Here is an 18,666-nt window from a genome sequence, read left to right as displayed (position 1 = left end):
GCCTGGCTCGGCCTCCCCGCAGCAGCCCTGGGCACCGCTGGCGCCCAGCTCTGCTCTGCTCTTCCTCCCCAGCTCCACCACTTTCACTTTGCCGTGCCCATGACCTCTCCCTTCAGTGCCCTCCGGGGCCCGGGTTCTTCTCTCCTTGCTTATGGACTTGGGACAAGTTCTGGTTTTGTTGACAGAGGACTCATGCTTCCCTGGATGTTTGACAGCAGCTCCGATAGCAGTGCGGGGACCGCGCTCTCCTCCTCGTGTCTGTAGAGGCTCCGATCGAGCAGAAAGCAAATCTCCACCTTGGGACTTGGGAGCCCTGAGCTGTAATGCACTTCTGTTTGCAGCAACAGGCTGCAGTTGGACGAATTGAAGCAATACCAGAGCATCCGGCCTTTGCTTGTTTACAAGGCCTTGAGTGCTGGCTCTGCAGTGCCTCAGAGGCGTGTGATAGCCTTGAAGTGGAATCGTGTCATGGCGTGGAGGTTCCTGTAAGCTTTTATCAGAGGCAAGAGAGTGGATTTGTCTGCCTTGTAGCACAGGGATGCGTTTATTGGAGCTGGATCCATGCCCTCGTGTCTGCCTTGCAGGGGAAGCCGCACAGCTCAGCGGGGTGGTGCTGAAGGGCTGCTCCCTGCCATGCAGCCCTGGCGCTGCCCTCTTGCCCGCTGCCCTGCTAGACTGCAGGACCTCCAGCCCATGCTGCTGTCCAGGACAGGAATCCCCTTCGGGGGCTGCTTTCCCCGGGCAGGAGCCGTGAGCTCCAGGGAGTGCAGGATGGGGACTTTGGGTTTGCTCTTGGAGTCTCCAGGAGGCCCCCCTGAAACGGTCTGTGGTCCCTTGCTTGGCTAAGCTCTTTGGGACCGGCTTCCTTAGTGCCTTGTGTGAATGCTTCAGGTCGCAAGGAGACTCACTGGCTTAGGAAGAATTCCTTGACGTGCCCTTTATGACACCCCAAACTTAACTGGGACGTAAAACCTGCCTCAAATGGCCAAGGGCTGCGGTAGGAGCCCCGCAAGCTGCTCGTGGTGTCTTAGTGCAGCCTCCACGTTCTCTGCTCGCTGCGGAGCATCACGGACCCGAGCAGGTCCTGTCCCTCCAGGCGCTGCCGGAGCCTCTGCTGCGTCTGCCTTTCTGCCCTCCCCGCTCCAGGTGCCCAGCGCCCGCCAGGGAGCCCAGATGGCCGTGCTGCTGCTCAGGAATCGCCGGGGTGGCCCCGCTTGTGCAGGGGGCCACACTAGATCATCTCCCTCGTGGGAAGCGCAGGGCCCTGGCGGAGCGGGCAGAGCACCAGGCTGGGGGCCGCGTGCTGCTCCGGAGACCGGGAGCTCCAGGGACCCAACAGGGCCTCCCGACCGGCTCCTGGGGCCTGAAAACCCGTCAGGACTCGGAGAACACTCACTGCTGCGGTGGGGAGACACAGCATGACCGCAAGGCCAGGGCCTCCATGGGGGAACAAGTGGTCGAGCAGAGCAGCTGGCACAGCCCGTTAGCCCCACGCGAACGGAGAGGCCCCCAAGGGGCCTTTCTGGCAGCACAGCTTCCGTGGGGCGAGCCCGGCTGCAGAACCTGCCTCCCGCGGGAACGGCCGGGATGCAGGGCCTGGAGAGGCTCCCAAAGGGTCCCCGCAGCGCGTGTGTCCCCCAGCACTGCTGTGCTGCTCCCGGTTCATCCGCTCTCCATGCCCATGATGTGCACCGAGGCCTTGACACCGTCCGGAGTGCTAAGCGAAAGCGTCCCCACACTTGCATGGGAGTCCTGGGAAGCAGCGTCGGGAATTGCTGCTGAGCTTGAAAGAGGCAACAGGGAGCAAACGGCTGCACTCCAGCCCCGGGGGCCAGCAGGTTGCCTGTTGCAGCTCATGGTGGCCTAATGCAGGTGGCCAGCTTCGGACCTCTGGTCTGGGGGGCGATGGGTTGGCCTTAGAGGGCTGTTGCTTTCCCCAAAATCTCAGATTTAGGCCGTTGGATCAGAGGCACCTGCCTGGCACTGTGAACTCCCACCCAGAAACCACGAAATACCCCGTGACCTTCCCCGCTGCGAGTGGCGGTTTCCACGCGGCCCCTGGAACGGGGCCTAGGCACCATCTCGACTTTTCCTTTTTCCCGTAGTGTTCAACTCGCTGGACATGTCGCGCTCCGTGTCGGTCACTGCCGCAGGCCAGTGCCGCCTGGCGCCGCTGATCCAGGTGATCCTGGACTGCAGCCACCTCTACGACTACACCGTCAAGCTCCTTTTCAAACTGCACTCCTGTAAGTATCCCCAGGGCTGCCACGATCGGGTTTGTCACCAGCCCCTCGTTGCTGGGCTGGGGACCACAGGTGATTTGCAGCAGGCCCGGAGTTCCTGGCGCAGCTCTCCGGGAAGGTGGATGCAGTGTGAGCTGCATGTATCCCAGTGAACCTCCTTTCCCTGCAGTCCTGGGGCTCCCAGCACTTGGTGGCATGAGCCAAAGGCTTGCTTTGGGTTTGGACCTCCTCTGACAAAAGGTCTGGTGGGGCTGGACCTCTGCACGTCTTGAGAGCACATCTGTGCCATGTCTGAGCCGCACCACAGCGCCAGCAGCGTCACCAGAGCTCTCTGGATGGCCAAGGATGCCTAAAGGATGGAAAGGAACAGGATAGACTGCTCTTCCTCCCCCATGCCATGGGCATGGGTGCTCTCTATCCCATGTTAGTCCGTGCTGCAGGGCGCCTGCACACCTTGGCCGTGGGGTTGCTGCATGTGAGGAGCCCCTGAAGCCCCAGTACCCTCTGGGAAGGGGAATCCAGCAGCTGCTACCACCCAGCAGCCTCAGAGTCCTTAGGTTTTATCACGTTCCCCTTTCAGTCTGGACTCACAGGTGCAGCTTTGCAGTCGCTGGCTTGAGAGAGCCGCATCTGGAGTATTGTGTCCAGTTCTGGGCCCCACAGTACAAGAGGGATGTGGAGCTGCTGGAGAGAGTCCAGCGCAGGGCCACAAGGATGATCAGGGGCCTGGAACATCTGCCCTATGAGGAGAGGCTGAGCGAGCTGGGCCTGTTCAGCCTGGAGAAGAGAAGACTGAGAGGGGACCTGAGCAGTGTCTAGAAGTACCTCAAGGGAGGCAGTGAGGAGGATGGTGCTGGCCTCTTTTCAGTGGTGGCCACCGACAGAGCTAGAGGAAATGGCCACAAACTGAAGCATCAAAAGTTCCACAGGAACTGAAGGAAAAATTTTTTAACAGTGAGGGTAACAGAGCGCTGGAACAGGCTGCTCAGAGAGGTTGTGGAGTCTCCTTCTCTGGAGATCTTCAAAACCCGCTTGGATGCAGTCCTGTGCCACGTGCTCTAGATGAACCTGTGTGTGCAGGGGGTTGGACTAGATGATCTCCAGAGGTCCCTTCCAACCTTAAGCATTCTGTGATTCCATGATTCTAAGAGAGTTTGTGCTAATGGCACCTTGAGTGGGCCGGGACACCTTGCAGAGCAGCAGCGGGATGGCAGCTCGCAGCCTTTTGCAGCCCCCAGTCTTCCACTGCCCCAGGAAACATCCTCTGCAGGGTCCTGGGGACATCTCAGGGGATGGGATCCAACCCTGTAGGCCATCCTGCAGCAAGAGGCCGAGCCTGGAGCATTCAATCCCAGGAGAAGGGGGGCTCTCCCTGGGGAGCAGCCATCCGTTACGGCCTTTCGGATCCATCCCGATCCATGCGCATTCCTGGGGAGGTGAGGTTAACGTTTCCTTCGTCTTCCAGGTCTCCCGGCTGATACGCTGCAGGGCCACAGGGACCGTTTCCTGGAGCAGTTCAGAAAGTAAGTGCCTGCCTGGGGGGTGCTGGCTCTCGCCCGCAGAGTCCAGGTCGGCAGGAGCGCCGAGCACCCGCTCCGAGTGCTGTGTGGAACCACCTGCAGGCCCTGGGCCCTTTGTAATTGGCTCAGCTGCCAAACGATGGAGGCAGAAGTGATGCAGAATTTTGGCTTGAGGCTGAGAAGTCAACCCCCGTGTGGCCTCTCTGCCTCTGCTCGGAAACGGCTCTCCCGGAGCAGGGCGGCTGGTTCCTGCAGGACACCCACTCTGTTTCACTAAGCCGCAGCTATTGAATTACTAGATAACTGTGTTATTAATTCTAAAGAGGCCTTCAGCCACTAATGGCCTTTGATATAAAATGCTAGCTGATGATTTGAAACCCTCAACCGCTTAATTGCAGTTTTAAGTACAATCTGCACTTGGCCTGCTGGGATGAAAGGCTCTCGGGCGCCGCTGAGGATTCCGTCCTGCCCTTCCTGACTTTGCTGGGAATGTTTGATCCGGTCAGCACAGAAGCTTGGCCGCATTAAGAAAATGCGTGTTTGACAGGGGCTGGGAAGCCGAGCAGGGCGGCCTGGTCACGTCGCAGGGGAGAACACTTAGGGCAGAAACGCAGCTGGGCTTTCAAGGAGGGCAGGAGCGCAGAGGAAAGACCTGAATCCTGCTTTTTTTTCCAGAGGAATTGTCCTTTGAGTAGTGACACAGTTGGAAATGCTGTTACAAGGAGGCTTCATGCAGACAGTGTAGCATGGAGCATTATATGCACCTTGCAAATACGCTAGAAGAGAGGCCATGTGTCGGGGCAGCAGAGCAGGAGGAGCAAAAAGCCATCCAGAACCAGGAGCATGGAGACCAGCCTGGCCTGCAAAATCAAGAACCGTAGTAAGGCAGCTCAGGATGAGATCCCGAGGAGCCTGGCTTCAAGCACAGGCTGAGCAATGCTCCTCCTCTCCGAGCAGGGGCTGGCGAGTCACAGCAGTTCAAGGGGACACAAATTGGGAGTGGAAGAGCTGAAGGACATCAGGGCAGCAGGACACCCTGATCTGGAGCCAGGATCCGCATGTCTGCAGAGCTATCCCAAACTGAAGAATCAAGAGCAGAGATTTTAAAACAAACAGAGAAAATGGGGTAGGAGCAGATAAACATAACCATGCAGTTATCCAGAAACTCACACATCAGAGAGTGGCTGCACCGTGTTGCTGGAAAATTGCCTAGGTATCTTCATGCCTGAGGACTGCAAAATATTTGAAATTATGTTGTTCTTTAAAAAGTGCTCTGGTGAAAGAAGGAGGAGACGAAAGCACCTGGTGTTGGTACCATGGGGACACCAGGTCGATTTTTAGAGATGATAGAATGGGCTGGGGTGCACGTTGTTTCATGGCCAAATTGTGAGTCAGGGTTTATTAGAGTCTGGGGAGATCTGTAAGCATGAGCAAATGATACAGTGAAAGAGGTTGTTCCAAAAGAAATTAAGCTGCCCTGGCACATGAGGGCAGATCTCTGTCAGAGTTGTTACTGCTCAAAAGACAGGAGACAAAATGTTGGACTTCAATGACAAATGGTTCCCTGAGTTTCTCAGGGCATCCCTGTGCTGGAACAGGTGGTGTTCAGTGTTTTTTCTAAATGAAAGGAAAAGAGAGTGAGTAGTGAAACCCCACGGCCTCCGCTACGTTATTTTTTAGGTCAGTTGAAATGAAAAGCACAGGGAGCAGCGGGAGGACATCCCAGCGCCGAGTGCCCGTGCAGCGATAGGGCAGCTCAGCCAAGGTCAAGCAGTGCCTGCCGCCTGCGCAAAGTGCCGGGGACCACGGCAGCACCCACCTAAGCTCTGCGTAAGCTCTGGCAACCCAGGACAGGGGGCTGCATCTCCAGAGCTCGGTGGCATCCGCACAGCAAGCCAGGGATGGCCGGGATGGGACGGGGGGCCAGGGAGCCTCCCCCCGGCGCGGCCGAGCTCCCCCGGCCCCCGGAGGCTGCGGGAGCACCGAGAGGTGCTCCTCTCCTTGTGCAAAAGCCAAGGTGCTGAAGGAAATGAGCCGGCAGCTTAAAATAACAGTGGAGGGCACTTTCTGGCACAGGATGCTCTCTGCCAAAATGGGAAGTTGCTCGAGAAAGCAGGTAGGCCCACTCATGGGAGAGCTGCCCACGCAGAGGATGAAATCTGGTGCTGTGGATGCAGCTCCCAGGCTGGAAGCTCTGACCTGCTGGGAGCTGTTTTTCTGCTGTCCTCTCCAGCGGGCGATTTTGGCCGCACCATGGAGAGGACAGAGAGGTGGCTGGACCTCTGGTGTGACCCAGTGCAGCCATTCTCCTGTGCTTCTCAGTCTGGGGATCTTCTCTCTGTTCCTCATATCACTTCCCTTGGGGGCTTGTGGGGGTTTAGGCCTCTGGGGTTCAATATCTGCAAGTATTTGCTTCTCATGTAGAACAAGAGGTGGGAGGCTGGAGTTTGAGGGGCCTTTCCAGGTCTTGCTGTGGGTTTCGTGGCACTCACAGCACTGTCCCCTCCAGCACAGCAGCAACGCAGTGACACCGCTCTGGGGCTGGACGGCCGGGAGGAGGACAGGTCTCTGGAGGAGGCCTCTGGAGCTGCCCCCGTGGGGATACGTGTGCAAGTGGGCACGACACGTGGAGAGCCTCCCTTGACAACCTCTGCCCTTCTCCTTTCAGGCTCAAGGACCTGTTCTATCGCTCCAGTAACCTGCAGTACTTCAAGCGGCTGATTCAGATCCCGCAGCTTCCAGAGGTGAGAGCCGCACGGCCATGTGCCATTTCCATGGCCGGGGTTTGCAGCGGGTGGCCTGCTCCCCTTCCCTGCCTTGCTTCCCAGGGTGTTTATCCAGCTCTTCAGAATGGCTCGGAGCAGAGCGTGGCCTGAGGTTCATCCCTACAGGCCTCCCTGGGCCTGACCCTTTAGGAAGGAGGTGCTGCTCCAGCATCTCCCATCCTATCTGGGGCTTTGGTCCAGGATCCCTTCTCAGAGCAGCAAAACCGGGAGATGCGAGGAGCAAAGTGACCTCCCAAACTGTGACGTCGTGCTCAGCTCCTTCAGGGAGCCTGCGGCCACGTCCACCTCCAGCTCTGCCTCCTGGAGCCAAAGCTGCCGGCAGCGCCGCCCCGTGACAGCCCACATGTGGTGGATTTAAGACCTATTTTGTTGAGCAAACACAGAGCAGAGCCCAGCTGCCACCACACGGAACCACTGCTGTGCTGGGACTCGTTCCTGGCCACCTCTGGGGCTGCCAGGGTTGGCAGTCGGGCTGGATTTAGGCCAGCCATGTCTGAAGTTGTGCGGAGCAGCGGGTCTCAGCGCCATGTCACCACGTTCATGGTGTCACCGTGCTCACCGTGTCACGGCGCTCACCGTGTCACCGCGCTCTCCTCCCTCCCCAGAACCCTCCCAACTTCCTGCGAGCCTCGGCACTGTCGGAGCACATCAGCCCCGTGGTGGTGATCCCTGCTGAGGCGTCTTCCCCAGACAGCGAGCCCATCACCGACCTGGTGGAGATGGACACAGCGGCCCAGGTGAGCCATGGAGCAGCCTCCTCTGGGCTCCCCCTTGGTCTGGAAAAGGTCCACATCCGCCCATGGATTCCACAACCGGACTGCGTCCAGGGTTGTGTCCCCAAGCTGTCATTTATTTCAATCTTAGAAAGCAGAAAGCAGTGAAGATCTGGAGCCTGCGGGTTGAGGGGCATTAAGGAGCCTCCACGCAGAGGTCCCCATTGGCACTGTGTGGCCACAAAGGGAGGGTGCCCACAGGGCTGCTGGGAGCACTGCTTCACTTGGGGAGGCCAAAGTGGCGCTGCGGTCCTTCTCTTAACAGTTTGGTGCCCTCCAGTGATGACTGTTGATAAGCGTTTTGCTTTCCCACATTGCCCCGAAGCTCTGCACTCCTGTGCTGGGCCTCCTTGCCAAGGGCCGAGGCTGGGAGAGCCGATCTTCACCAGACTCACAAGGGTGCTGAGCGTTTCTGGAGGGAGGCCTGTGTGCAGTGTGGTGGCACAGGGCACCTCCCTCCCCACGAGCTGGTTGGGAGCAGACCATAGATGTCTCATGTTAAACACTGGGTCTGGGTTTCTGCCTTGGGGAATTTCAGCCCTGCAGCAGGTGCCCCGGGTGTCCAGGCAGCACAAGGAGGCAGCAGCCCTGCTGGCAGCCGTAGCCTAACACACGGAGCAGGCAGGGCCAGGTAGGGCCAAGGGTTGGTTCCGTAGGGCTCAGCACCCTGCTGAGGACTTGTGGCCCAGCCGGGGAAGCTGGAGGATCTGGGGTTCCATGTATCCCTCCTTGTGAGGTTTGGGGTGACTCACTGGCTCTGCATTTCTCTCCCCACAGAGTCTGTTTGACAACAAGTTTGATGACATCTTTGGCAGTTCTTTCAGCAACGATCCTTTCAACTTCAACAGTCAAAACGGGATGAACAAGGATGACAAGTGAGTTCTCCCTGCGGAGCTCTGTGGCTTCTCCTCTCTCTGCAGGGCACCACGCTCAGGTGCTGTTCTGCATGCCAAGGCCTGGGTCTCCTTCCCAGGGGACAGTTTATCTGGAGAGCACCTTTGAGCCATGAGCCCGAGGCTGCGGCTCTGCAATGCCGGGGGTGGTAGAAGTGGTCCGGAGAGGATCAGGAGCTCTGCTGGCACAGCAGGAGTAGATGCTCCCAGCCCTCATGGCAAAGGAGAGATGTCCTTTCCAAGGCACCTGCTCACCGTGCTGGCAGGCACCATCAGGCCACCTCGGAGACCCTGTGGCCAGATCCAAACCAGTCACAGGATCTCCATATGTTTCCTGCTCTTCTGTCATGAGCAAAAGGGTCCGAAGGACCTTGTTTTCTGTCAGGGCTCTGCATTATTCATGTGCCTCTGTCACATTACTATCCCCCTTCTAAGATTAGCTTTTTGTATGCAAAGAGGATCCCAATAGTCTCCAGTACTTGTCCTCAAGCCAGTCTACCCTGGGGAACAGGGCTTGGCTCCGCTGTCCCCAACAGACATGACAGCATTGAACTGTTACTCTCAGCTCGTCTCTGCACCTCCATGCTGGTGGGCGGGAGCACGGAGGGGGCATCTGGGTCTCTCTCCTTCCCAGGGACCGGTTGATCGAACAGCTTTACAGGGAGATCGCTGCCCTGAAGGAGGAACTGGAAAACTTCAAGGCTGAGGTGAGTTGATGACCACCTGGTTTGTGTTAACGCGGCTGGAGTGGTGCTCTTGGACCCCAGAGATACAGGGGCAGGATGAGGCCTGGAAGCTCACGCTGTGAGTGGGGCCCATGTGGGGTCATGGACACTTAGGCATTGGCAGTGTCCAAATTGCCCTGGGGGTTGCTGTTCCTCCACGAGCTGCCATTCTAGGCCTTGACCACGTCTGTGGGTCTGTCCTGCCTGTTGCTGCTCCAGATTTTGGGTCTTGGAGAGCAATCCCTGTAGGTGCCAGGGGTCTGTAGGTGTGCTGGGTCTCGGCTACCCCATGGCCACGGGCACAGGGACCCCCCTAGCCACAGCGGGCAGCGCAGACAGGGCTGAAGCAGCCGTGTAGGAATAAGACCCGCTCCCAGCCCCAGCTTAACCCACTGTGGCTGATGCAGCGGGGTGTTTGGGGCTGTCCCCGCCACGCTGCCCGAGGCCCAGGGTGCGTGCTGGGCAGCGGGGGATGGCAGCTGTCGGCGCGTGCCCACCGCGCCGTCCCCGCAGAGCGAGCGGCGGGCGCTGCAGCTGCGCGGGCGCATCAGCGAGCTGGAGGCCGAGCTGGCCGAGCAGCGGCACCTCAAGCAGCAGGCCCTGGACGAGAGCGAGTTCCTGCGCGCCGAGCTGGAGGAGCTCAAGAAGCAGCGGGAGGACACGGAGAAAGCGCAGCGGAGCCTGACGGAGATCGAACGTGAGGAGAGGGCCCCGCAGGCCCCGGGGACGGGGTGCCGGGTGGGGACCTGCCGCTGGGTGCTCACCTCGCTGCACGCACACACGCGCATGTGTCTCGCTGTGCAGGGAAGGCACAGGCCAACGAACAGCGTTACACCAAGCTGAAGGAGAAGTACAGCGAGCTGGTGCAGAACCACGCGGACCTGCTGCGCAAGGTGGGTCGGCCCGTGGCCGTGTACAGGTGGCCGCCACGGGGTGACAGAGGGGAGGCTGGTGTTGGCCAGGGAAGGTCAGGTTAGGCAGCTGTTGAGCTCTCTAACGCTCTGTTCCCAGAATGCGGAGGTCACGAAGCAGGTGACAGTGGCGAGACAGGCCCAAGGTGACGTGGAGCGGGAGAAGAAGGAGCTGGAGGACTCCTTCCAACGGGTGAGCGAGCAGGCCCAGAGGAAGGTGAGTTGGGACCCAGAGAAGAGTGCAGAGGTACCACATGGTGCCAGAATGGGGCGTACAGTGGGGACGGGCACAAGGGAGGAGGGCAGAGGACTGGGGAACCACAGGACAAGGGACAGTCGTGCTTAGGAGGGTGCTCAACTAGAAGCTGGGGACAGCACCCGCGCAGGATGCGAGCTCAGGACCGCTTTGTTCTGCCTGCAGTCCCAGGAGCAGACCGAAGTCCTGGAAACGCTGAAGCGGGAGCTGGCAGCCAGCAAGCAGGAGCTGCAGGCCCTTCAGGGCACGCTGGAGTCCAGCACGCAGGTGAGGGCGCTTCCTCTGTGCCTCCAGGGCTGGCCCAGTGCTGAGCCCATCACCCTGCCATGGCCCGGCTGCCTTCTCAGCCGTCCTGGCACTGGCAGCCTGTTCTGATCGCCTTGGCACATGCCAGTTCCTCTCCAGTGGGCTCAGGGCATCCAGCCCTGCCCAGAAAGCCCAAGCCAAGGGCTATGCAGAAAGCAGGCAGTTGCCACCACCGTGTCAGTGCTATAAAACTGCCCTGCCTGGCAGAAATGCCAAAAGATTTGCTCTCATTTGAGCAAGGCAGGAATCACTGGATTCAAACCCTGGTGGTGAAAGGTAGGAGTCAGACAGGGTGGCTCTGTCCTGCTGTAAAACTAGCAGACACCGTGTCCCTCCTGCTACAAGTCTCTTTAGGGACTGATAGCTGTGCCAAAGGGTCTGTGAAGCCCATGAAGACGTGGTGCTTCGCTGGGCAGGACTGCAGGGCTTTTTCCGGGCTCATTATAGAGGCTAGTGCGTCCGGAGCAGGCAGGAGCTGTCCTTCCCCGGGGGCAGACGGGCTGCAGCAGGACACACTCAGGGCAGAGCAGGCTCCCGGCACCCTTCATCTACACCAGCTGCACTCATGTATCAGGGTGACAACAGCCGTCAGCCAACAAAAGCACAATAGCAAGTCCAGGAATCTCGGCTGGTCCCACGCAGGGCCATGGGGTCCTGCAAGGTTGTGCCTCAATGCAGCGGGTGTAGGGCTGTGACACACCAAGCAGGGCATGGGCTGGGTCTTGAGCATGAACAGTTCCCCAAATGCAGGGGTTTGTCTCTCCCCTGTTGTGCCCTCAGCAAAGCTCTGATACCTGTTCTGCATCCTTCCAGCTGGGAGCAGAGCAGACCACCAGGATAGCAAGCCTGGAGCAGGAGAGGGACAGCCTGAGCCAAGCGGCGGAGCAGCACGGTGAGGAGATGGCAGCCCTGAGGGCTGAGCTTCAGCAGCTGCGGGACACGCTCAGCAGTGAGAAGGAGAGCAGCAAAAAAGTGCTGGAGACGCTGCAGACTCAGCTGAAAGACAAGGTACCCCATCACGGCGTGCTGGCAAGCACCAGCACTGGGGCATCCTGGCATTGCTGGGTGTCCTGGTAGCTGCTCCTGCTCCAGCCGTGCCAAGAGGAGCCGTGCAAGGAGCCGAGTTCCATGGCACGAGGCTCAGCCGCTGGGGCTGGAGCAGGGCGATGCAGAGCCTTCCTCCATGCTGGGAGCCTGGAGTCTTTGGCAATCAATGGGAGTTGGAGACAGCAGGAGGGTGTCGGGGGGGTTGCACTAACCAGATAGGGCACCAAGGACCCTGACCCTGCGCTGGCTCCGCAGGAGGACGTGGAGCAGGCCCTCCAGCAGCGTCTCAGCAAGGAGCAGTTGGCCCTGCTGCAGGGCACCGCGCGGGAGGCAGAGCAGATGGTGCAGGACTCCCTCAGCCGCCTTGAGGACCCTACTCACATCAGCTGCACGAGCTCGGCAGGTGAGGCCCGGTTTCCTCCGACATCCAGACGACTGGTGCACGGGGATGCCCGGAGACTTGGAGTCCTGTCTCTTGTGTGCCTGTAGATTACCTCCTGTCCAGGACGCTGGCAGCCTCTGAGTGCGTGGAGAGGCTCCAGGATGCCCACAGCAAATACCTTTCTGATCGCACAGGTGAGAGCCGGGCAGCCCCAGGCTCGGGCACGGGGCCCGGAGGGGCAGAAGAGGCCACTGCGGCCGGCCAGGCTGCTAGGCCATGGGGCTTCCCGGCTGCGAGCCAAGGCCTGTGCTCTGCACAGAGCCCTAGCACGTGCCAAAGAGGTTCAGGAGCAACGAACAGGAATGCTGGGCAGTATTTGCTTTAACTGAGCCATGTGTCCTCTGTCCTGCCTGCAGACATGAGCAGCCTCCTGCCCTGCGTGGCCCTCTTCGCCCACCTCATCAGCGACACCATCCTGCAAGGCAGCGCTACCTCCCACACGGCCCCCATGGAGCCCGCTGACCGTGAGTGCCGCGGGGCGGGCAGGGCACTGGGCGCTCGCGCGTGCGCGGTTCGCTCAGCCTCTCCCGCGCTCGGCCAGGTCTGCTGGAGGCCTGCAAGCAGTGCGGGAGCGAAGCCATCAGCTACCTCGGCGCCCTGAGAGAGCCGGACAGCCTGGAGGGCGCCGACTGCACGCCCGTGAGGAACTGCCTCAGCCGCATCCGCGCCATCGGGGAGGTGGGTGCGCAGAGCCGGGCCTCACAGCGCGTGGGCCTTCCCCCAGCGTGGGCGCTGGAGGCCTCGCGGGCCTGCTGATGGGACGGGTGGGGAAAGGAGGATGAGGATGTTGCAGGCTGGGGCGGTTGTGCTGGTGCTCTGCCGCCTCCGGACACTCCTCTGTGTCCTGGCCGCAGGCACTGCGGCCCAAAGGGCTGGATGTGAAGCAGGAGGAGCTGGGCGATCTGGTGGACAAGGAGATGGCGGCTACCTCGGCGGCCATCGAGACAGCGGCCACCAGGATCGAGGTGAGCTGGCAGTGGGCACTGCTGCCTGGTGAAAGCCCAAAATCTGAAAGCCACCGTGGGGCACGTGCAGGGCCACACACCTTCTCCAAACTGTCCTGCTGGCAGTTGTGGGCATGGGAGGGAGCCCTTGGCCATGCGCATGATTCAATGTGACTTTTCCACCCCTCTATCAGGAGATGCTGAGCAAAGCCCGGGCTGGTGACACTGGTGTCAAACTGGAAGTGAACGAGAGGTGAGTGCTGGCCAGGACCCCGTGGGTCGTAGTTTTAAGGCAGTGATTTATATGTAGACACTGAGAGAGAAGGAGTAAGGATTTGGGGTTTGGAGAAGTGAACCTGGGCGCCAAGTCAGCCAGGACTGCTCTCCTAGAGGGCTGGACCCACTGCCCTTGGCACTGACCGGGAGAGCATTGACCCCAAGGCTTTGGGATCCTCTTGCTTTTATCCCAGCCTGGCACAGGATGTGGGATTTTGCACACACATGGGCTTCCTTGTGACTCGATGGATTTTGTTTCTCAGGATCCTGGGATCCTGCACAGATCTCATGCAGGCCATCCAAGTGCTGGTTCTGACCTCCAAGGACCTCCAGCGAGAGATCGTGGAGAGCGGACGGGTGAGCAGGGAAGGGAAGCGAGCCCTGTGCCAGAAGCCCAGGCAGAACCCCAGAAGCCCAGGGAGCCCAGCTCAGCCGCCGGGGCGCCCGCCCAGCCCAACATCCCCGTCTGAGGCGCAGGCCCCCGCGGCCCCGCTGCTTCGGGGGCCCCAGGGTCTCCTGTCTGGCAGTGCCTGGCATGTTGCGGAGCCTGCTGACCTTTGTTGCATGCCCTGAAGGCTCTGAGCACCCTCCCTGCAGCCCTCACACTGCTCAGGGGAGCCCATGACATCCAGGATTTGGGGGTCTACCCAGCTTGCCACACACCCCCTAAACTGCCTTCCAGAGTGCTCCGTTTGCCTAAGAGCACTTAGGGTTTGGGGAGGCCACAGGCACCCAGGCCCTGTTGCCCCAGCTCACATGTCTGGGGTGGGGACACTCTGGGGATACAGTGCCCTTTTCTCCAGCATGTGAACACGTTTCTTTCTACTCTGCCACTTTTCAGGGCGCAGCATCCCCCAAGGAGTTTTATGCCAAGAATTCCCGCTGGACAGAGGGTCTCATCTCTGCGTCCAAGGCTGTCGGTTGGGGAGCAACTGTCATGGTGTAAGTGTTGCTGTGGCTGATGGAGGGGGTCAGAGTCCTGTTGTCCCCAAAGGGAGGTCTCAGCACGCAGAGGAAGGGCGAGAAATGGGCAGCTCCTGGCAAGAACAGGGGCCACGTGCACACAGGGCTGGGCGGAACCTGCTCGAAGCGGGTCCCAGCTTCTCTCTCTGACTTCCTGTAGCGATGCTGCTGACCTGGTGGTGCAAGGGAAAGGGAAATTCGAGGAGCTCATGGTTTGTTCCCACGAGATTGCAGCCAGCACAGCACAACTGGTGGCAGCCTCCAAGGTAGGAGCCCTGGGGGTGACTGTTCAATGGTTTAGCTGCTCCCTTGAGCGCTACCAGCTCCACAAGTGCTTCCTAGCGGAGACGCAGCTGAGCCCAGGAGGACGTTGCCCACAGGAGGAGGAGGGGATCCTGTCCCGCTCAGCCCTGGAGGTCGCCCTGGCAGGGCCGTGTCCCGCACTGGGCTCCCCGGGCTGGGAGGGACACGGGGCTGCGGCAGAGCCCAGCGCGGGGCTGCGGGAGCGGGGCCGGCCCAGCTGGAGAGGAGCCGGCCCAGAGGGAGCTCGTGGGGGCAGCAGCACCGCGAGGGAGGGAGGACAGGACGGGCCCTTCTCAGCGGTGGCAGCGACAGGGCCGGAGGCAACGGCCGCATGCTGAAACACGGGAAGCTCTGCCTGAATTTGAGGAGAAACTTGTTGTCTGTGAGGGTGACAGGCAGGGAACAGGCTGCCTAGAGAGGCTGTGGAGTCTCCTTCTCTGGAGATAATTCCAGACTGCCTGGACGCCACCCTATGCAATGGGCTCTAGGTGACCTTGCTTGAGCAGGTGGGTTGGTCTAGATGATCTGCAGAGGTCCCTTCCAACATCAACTGCTCTGTGATCCTGTGAAAAGTGGTAGTGCAGTTTTCTGGTTTCCAGTGCCCCAAAGAAGCAAAGCGTTTGCTTTGGAGGAGGCTGAGCTAGGTCTCCTGAGCCACGGGTAAATGTTCTGATCCCTGAACTTCTCTGCTCCCCCATCTATCGGCTGCAGCAGGATGGCTCCAGGGGTCCCTTCCATCCTTCCATCCTCAATCATTCTGTAACGCGCTGCTCTCCTGACGGTGGTTTGGGGGCTCCCAGCAGGGCTGGCCAGGACCAGGGTGATGCCAGGGTGCAGCAGAGCTGTGGGCTGGCTTGGCAGGTCCTCTCCCTTGCTATTGCACCTCCTGGGTAGCAAGCTCATCCCTCCTCTCTGCCCTGGCAGGTGAAGGCAGACAAAGACAGCGCCAACCTGTCCAAGCTCCAGCAAGCCTCTCGGGGCGTCAACCAGGCCACAGCCGCCGTGGTGGCCTCCACCAAGTCAGGGAAGTCGCAAATCGAGGAGAAAGGTAAGCGCGGGGCCACGAGCCCTCTTCCAGAGCACGGACCTGCGCAGAGATCCCTGCTCCTTGTGCTGTGCTCGCCTGGCCATCGCCACGTGGTTTTGCCTGCGCCTGCCCCTCTCTGCCCACGTTCCCGCTGGCCATGGACTCTGCCCCATGCCTGGGTGCCAGGGTGGGGACCCTGAGCTGGGGATCAAGCCTCATGAGGAGGGAATGTCTCTTTCCCTGCAGACAGTATGGACTTCTCCAGCATGACACTAACCCAGATCAAGCGTCAAGAAATGGACTCTCAGGTAGGAGGTTTCTCTTTGCTTTTGGATGTCCAGCTCCTGTTGTTTCTGGCTGTTGAGAGAGTCCCCAGACAGACTGTGGCAGTGAGATGTAACATGAGGGCTGAGGCCTGACGCTGTCACTCTTTCCCTTACAGTGCAATAGCCCAGCTCACTTCTGGTCTCTCTCTGTGCCTTCCCTGTCCTGCTGCCTCCACGTAGCTCCAGGCAGCCCTGACAGCTCATTTCTTGTCCCTTCCTTGCAGGATCCCCATGCATTTCCCTCCCCTTCTTGCTCGGATAGCACTTGGCCTTGTATATTTCTATTCATCCCTTCTCTAGCACCATCTGCCGTTACAGCATAAATTGGCTGGGCATTGAGGGGAAACTCTGGGTTTAACATGAGGAAGGCTGCAGGTGTAAGAAGAAAGTGCTCAGCCTGGCACATCCTTGGGCACAGGCACAGCGAATTTGGGAGGGCTGGATTGCAGCAGGAACTCCGGAGCGCGCGGGTGGCCGAGCCAGCTGCGTCGTTGGCAGTGGCCACCAACCTGGCACACAGCAGGGCAGTAGCAGAGTGTGTTTTGTCCTCCAGGTGCGTGTGCTGGAGCTGGAGAACCAGCTGCAGAAGGAGCGGCAGAAGCTGGGGGAGCTCCGCAAGAAGCACTACGAGCTGGCAGGGGTGGCGGAGGGCTGGGAGGAGGACGGTGAGTGTCCCGTGGGCAGGAAGGCGGCACCGCGGGTAGTCTGCTGCCTGTGTGCCAGTCTGAGCAGGTTGAAGGGCTGGATCTGCTTTTTCCCATCCATCCTGCTCCTTCTGGGAGGCTCAGGGAGGAGCCGGGGAGCCCTGGCCGCGCCGTCCTGCGCTGGTGCCTCTGCCAAGGCCTGTGCAGCAAATGAAGACAGGCTCTTAGCAGCAATGATCTCGCCAGCGCAGCTCTAGGAGCCTGGGAATAGGCAGCACATGTGGCCGAAGCCCTGTGGAGCCTCTGGCAAGTCCAGGAGCCCATGGACAGCTGTTAGAAACCCAATCCGCAGCTCTCCCAGGAGCCTCACTGCTCCTCTGGCTCCTCCTGCCCGTGCTGTGGCTCAGTCCCAGCACTCCAGTGACTCCAGATCCCCGCACGCTGCCGAGGCTCTGCTGCCCTGAGCGTCACTGCAAATCCCGAGGGACCCAGGGGGAGCCTCGAGGGGCTGTGCTGCTCCGCACCCGCTCACCATCTCCTCTCTGCAGATGCAGAGTAGCCCCCGTGCCAGAAGCAGCCATCTGCAGATGCCCCTTTGGTTGACTGGGACCCAGCTTGGAGCAGCCCTTTCCGAAGATTCACAGTAAACTGGTGCAAAATCCGCCCCGAAGCACATGTCCTCCGCGTTCCCCGAGAGCTGCCTCCAGCGCCGGAGGAGCGAGAGCTGCGTCGCCGCTGGGAGAGGCCCCCCGGGTCGGGAGCAAGGGCTCCCCAGCCACCCTGCCTCACGCCAGCTGCAAACTGCACGTGTATTTATTAGAGCTGCTTAGGGGGGTCTCTGGGGTGGTCTCTAACCCTTTAGTTTTGTTTTTGCACAGATTTCTCTGAACTATTTGGCCCAGGTCCGGCTGCCTGGAGAGCATTAGGGTTTCCTTCGCCTCTCACCGCTTCTCCAGCCTTAACGCGTTAACTGGCTCAGCGCGAATACCCCGCCAGGAGCCCGGGCAGCGTGGGAGACCCTGGGCCCAGCGGCAGGGGAAGGCAGCAGGGGCAGGACTCGGCTCTCCTGGTGCCGCTGGGCCACCCCTGGGCTTGGTGCTAGGCTCCCCCGGCCCTGTGCAGCCTCCCGTGCCCTCGGCTGCTGGCAGCAGCGGGGGCGGCTGGCACGGGAGCCTGCCGGCGGGGGCACCGCGCGTGCCTTCGGCTGCTGCGAGAGCCCGAATCCTGTGTGCCCGCGGGGCCGGGAGTTCATTCCCACGTGGCACGTGATCTCCAGCAGCCTGGGATGCTAAACTCCAGCCAGTAGGAACTACTGCCTCCACTAAGGCCAGTGCCTGCAGAGCTTGCAGGCCCGACGAGTGGCCGGGGCAAGTCTGTATTAGCTGGCCCAGCCCATGACTCCAAGTGCTGGGAGGCAGTGGCCATGCTGGGACCAGCCAGCCAGGAGGAGGGACAGGGGTTGGCAGCAGGAGAAGGGCTGTTGTCCCCAAAGTGCCCTCTGGGGAGCAATAGTTGGAGCGGAGGCGCTGGGCCGGCTGGCCCGGCGCGGGGGCCAGGGCGTCCTCGAGGAGCGTCGTGCTGTGCTGGCTGGCGCCAACAGATCACTGTGTTAATGCCAGCAATAAACCACTCTACCAGGTGCTCGGCTCACGCTTGGGCAACATCCGCTCCCAAGCTCCCTACGGCTGGAGCCACGGCGCAAGCGCCGGCTGCGGCAGGGCACGGCTGCGGGGCAGCAGCACGGGGGGCTCGGGGGCCCCCGCTGTCCTCGCTGCCACTTTGTGTGCACGGAGGAGCAGCAGCGCTCACGTCCCCAGCACCCCGGGCGCTGTGCGCCGGTCCCGGGGCGGGTGTAGAGCCCGGGCTGGGGAACATTTGTGCCTTGGAGCAGGGGACGCCGAGGGCCGGGAGGTGTCTGCCAGCTCCTGGCCCGTCTCGCTGCAGGGTGGCCTTTGTCCTGCAGAGGGGACAGTGGTGTCAGCGCTGTCCTTGTCCTGACCGGCCCAGCCCTGCTCGCCTGCCCATCCATCCAGCTCCGTGCGGCCCAGGCTCTCCCTTCCCGGTGCTGAGCTGACTTTGGAAAGCTCCCGCTTCCGGGGGCCGAGGCAGCAGGAGCAGATCCCGAGCGGGTGCTAACCATGTGGCATTCGGCCCTTTTCCCTTTTGGACATGGGGGCAGTAGGTGGCACGACCTGTCCGAGTCTTCCTGGGGGAACCTGGGAGCCTCAGTCACGCGGGGGTGCCGGGCTCAGGGCAGTGACTGCTGCCACCCAAGTGCCGT

The 18,666-nt window shown here is 60.7% G+C and overlaps 1 protein-coding gene across 1 annotated transcript in view; it reads left to right on the top strand.

Moving 5' to 3' along the window:
• HIP1 (huntingtin interacting protein 1) overlaps positions 1–17,148 on the top strand; it is a 59,869-nt gene extending 42,721 nt beyond the window's left edge. The window contains exons 8-31 of the mRNA XM_088529957.1: positions 2,106–2,246; positions 3,709–3,766; positions 6,432–6,507; positions 7,155–7,286; positions 8,100–8,197; positions 8,850–8,922; positions 9,454–9,637; positions 9,745–9,833; positions 9,952–10,068; positions 10,273–10,374; positions 11,227–11,421; positions 11,716–11,863; positions 11,950–12,036; positions 12,259–12,366; positions 12,444–12,580; positions 12,757–12,867; positions 13,041–13,099; positions 13,386–13,479; positions 13,964–14,064; positions 14,246–14,351; positions 15,313–15,436; positions 15,662–15,723; positions 16,295–16,406; positions 16,934–17,148. Coding sequence (XP_088386083.1) covers positions 2,106–2,246; positions 3,709–3,766; positions 6,432–6,507; positions 7,155–7,286; positions 8,100–8,197; positions 8,850–8,922; positions 9,454–9,637; positions 9,745–9,833; positions 9,952–10,068; positions 10,273–10,374; positions 11,227–11,421; positions 11,716–11,863; positions 11,950–12,036; positions 12,259–12,366; positions 12,444–12,580; positions 12,757–12,867; positions 13,041–13,099; positions 13,386–13,479; positions 13,964–14,064; positions 14,246–14,351; positions 15,313–15,436; positions 15,662–15,723; positions 16,295–16,406; positions 16,934–16,944 — 2,525 coding nt within the window. The 3' untranslated portion in view covers positions 16,945–17,148. The remainder of the gene's footprint in view (positions 1–2,105; positions 2,247–3,708; positions 3,767–6,431; positions 6,508–7,154; positions 7,287–8,099; positions 8,198–8,849; positions 8,923–9,453; positions 9,638–9,744; positions 9,834–9,951; positions 10,069–10,272; positions 10,375–11,226; positions 11,422–11,715; positions 11,864–11,949; positions 12,037–12,258; positions 12,367–12,443; positions 12,581–12,756; positions 12,868–13,040; positions 13,100–13,385; positions 13,480–13,963; positions 14,065–14,245; positions 14,352–15,312; positions 15,437–15,661; positions 15,724–16,294; positions 16,407–16,933) is intronic.
• The last annotated feature ends 1,518 nt before the right edge of the window (positions 17,149–18,666 follow it).

The sequence above is a fragment of the Tinamus guttatus genome, unplaced genomic scaffold, assembly GCF_059628265.1.
Source record: "Tinamus guttatus ecotype Peru unplaced genomic scaffold, ASM5962826v1 Tinamus_guttatus_pri_ptg000356l, whole genome shotgun sequence".
NCBI lineage: Eukaryota > Metazoa > Chordata > Aves > Tinamiformes > Tinamidae > Tinamus > Tinamus guttatus.
This window is presented reverse-complemented; position numbering and strand designations above follow the sequence as displayed.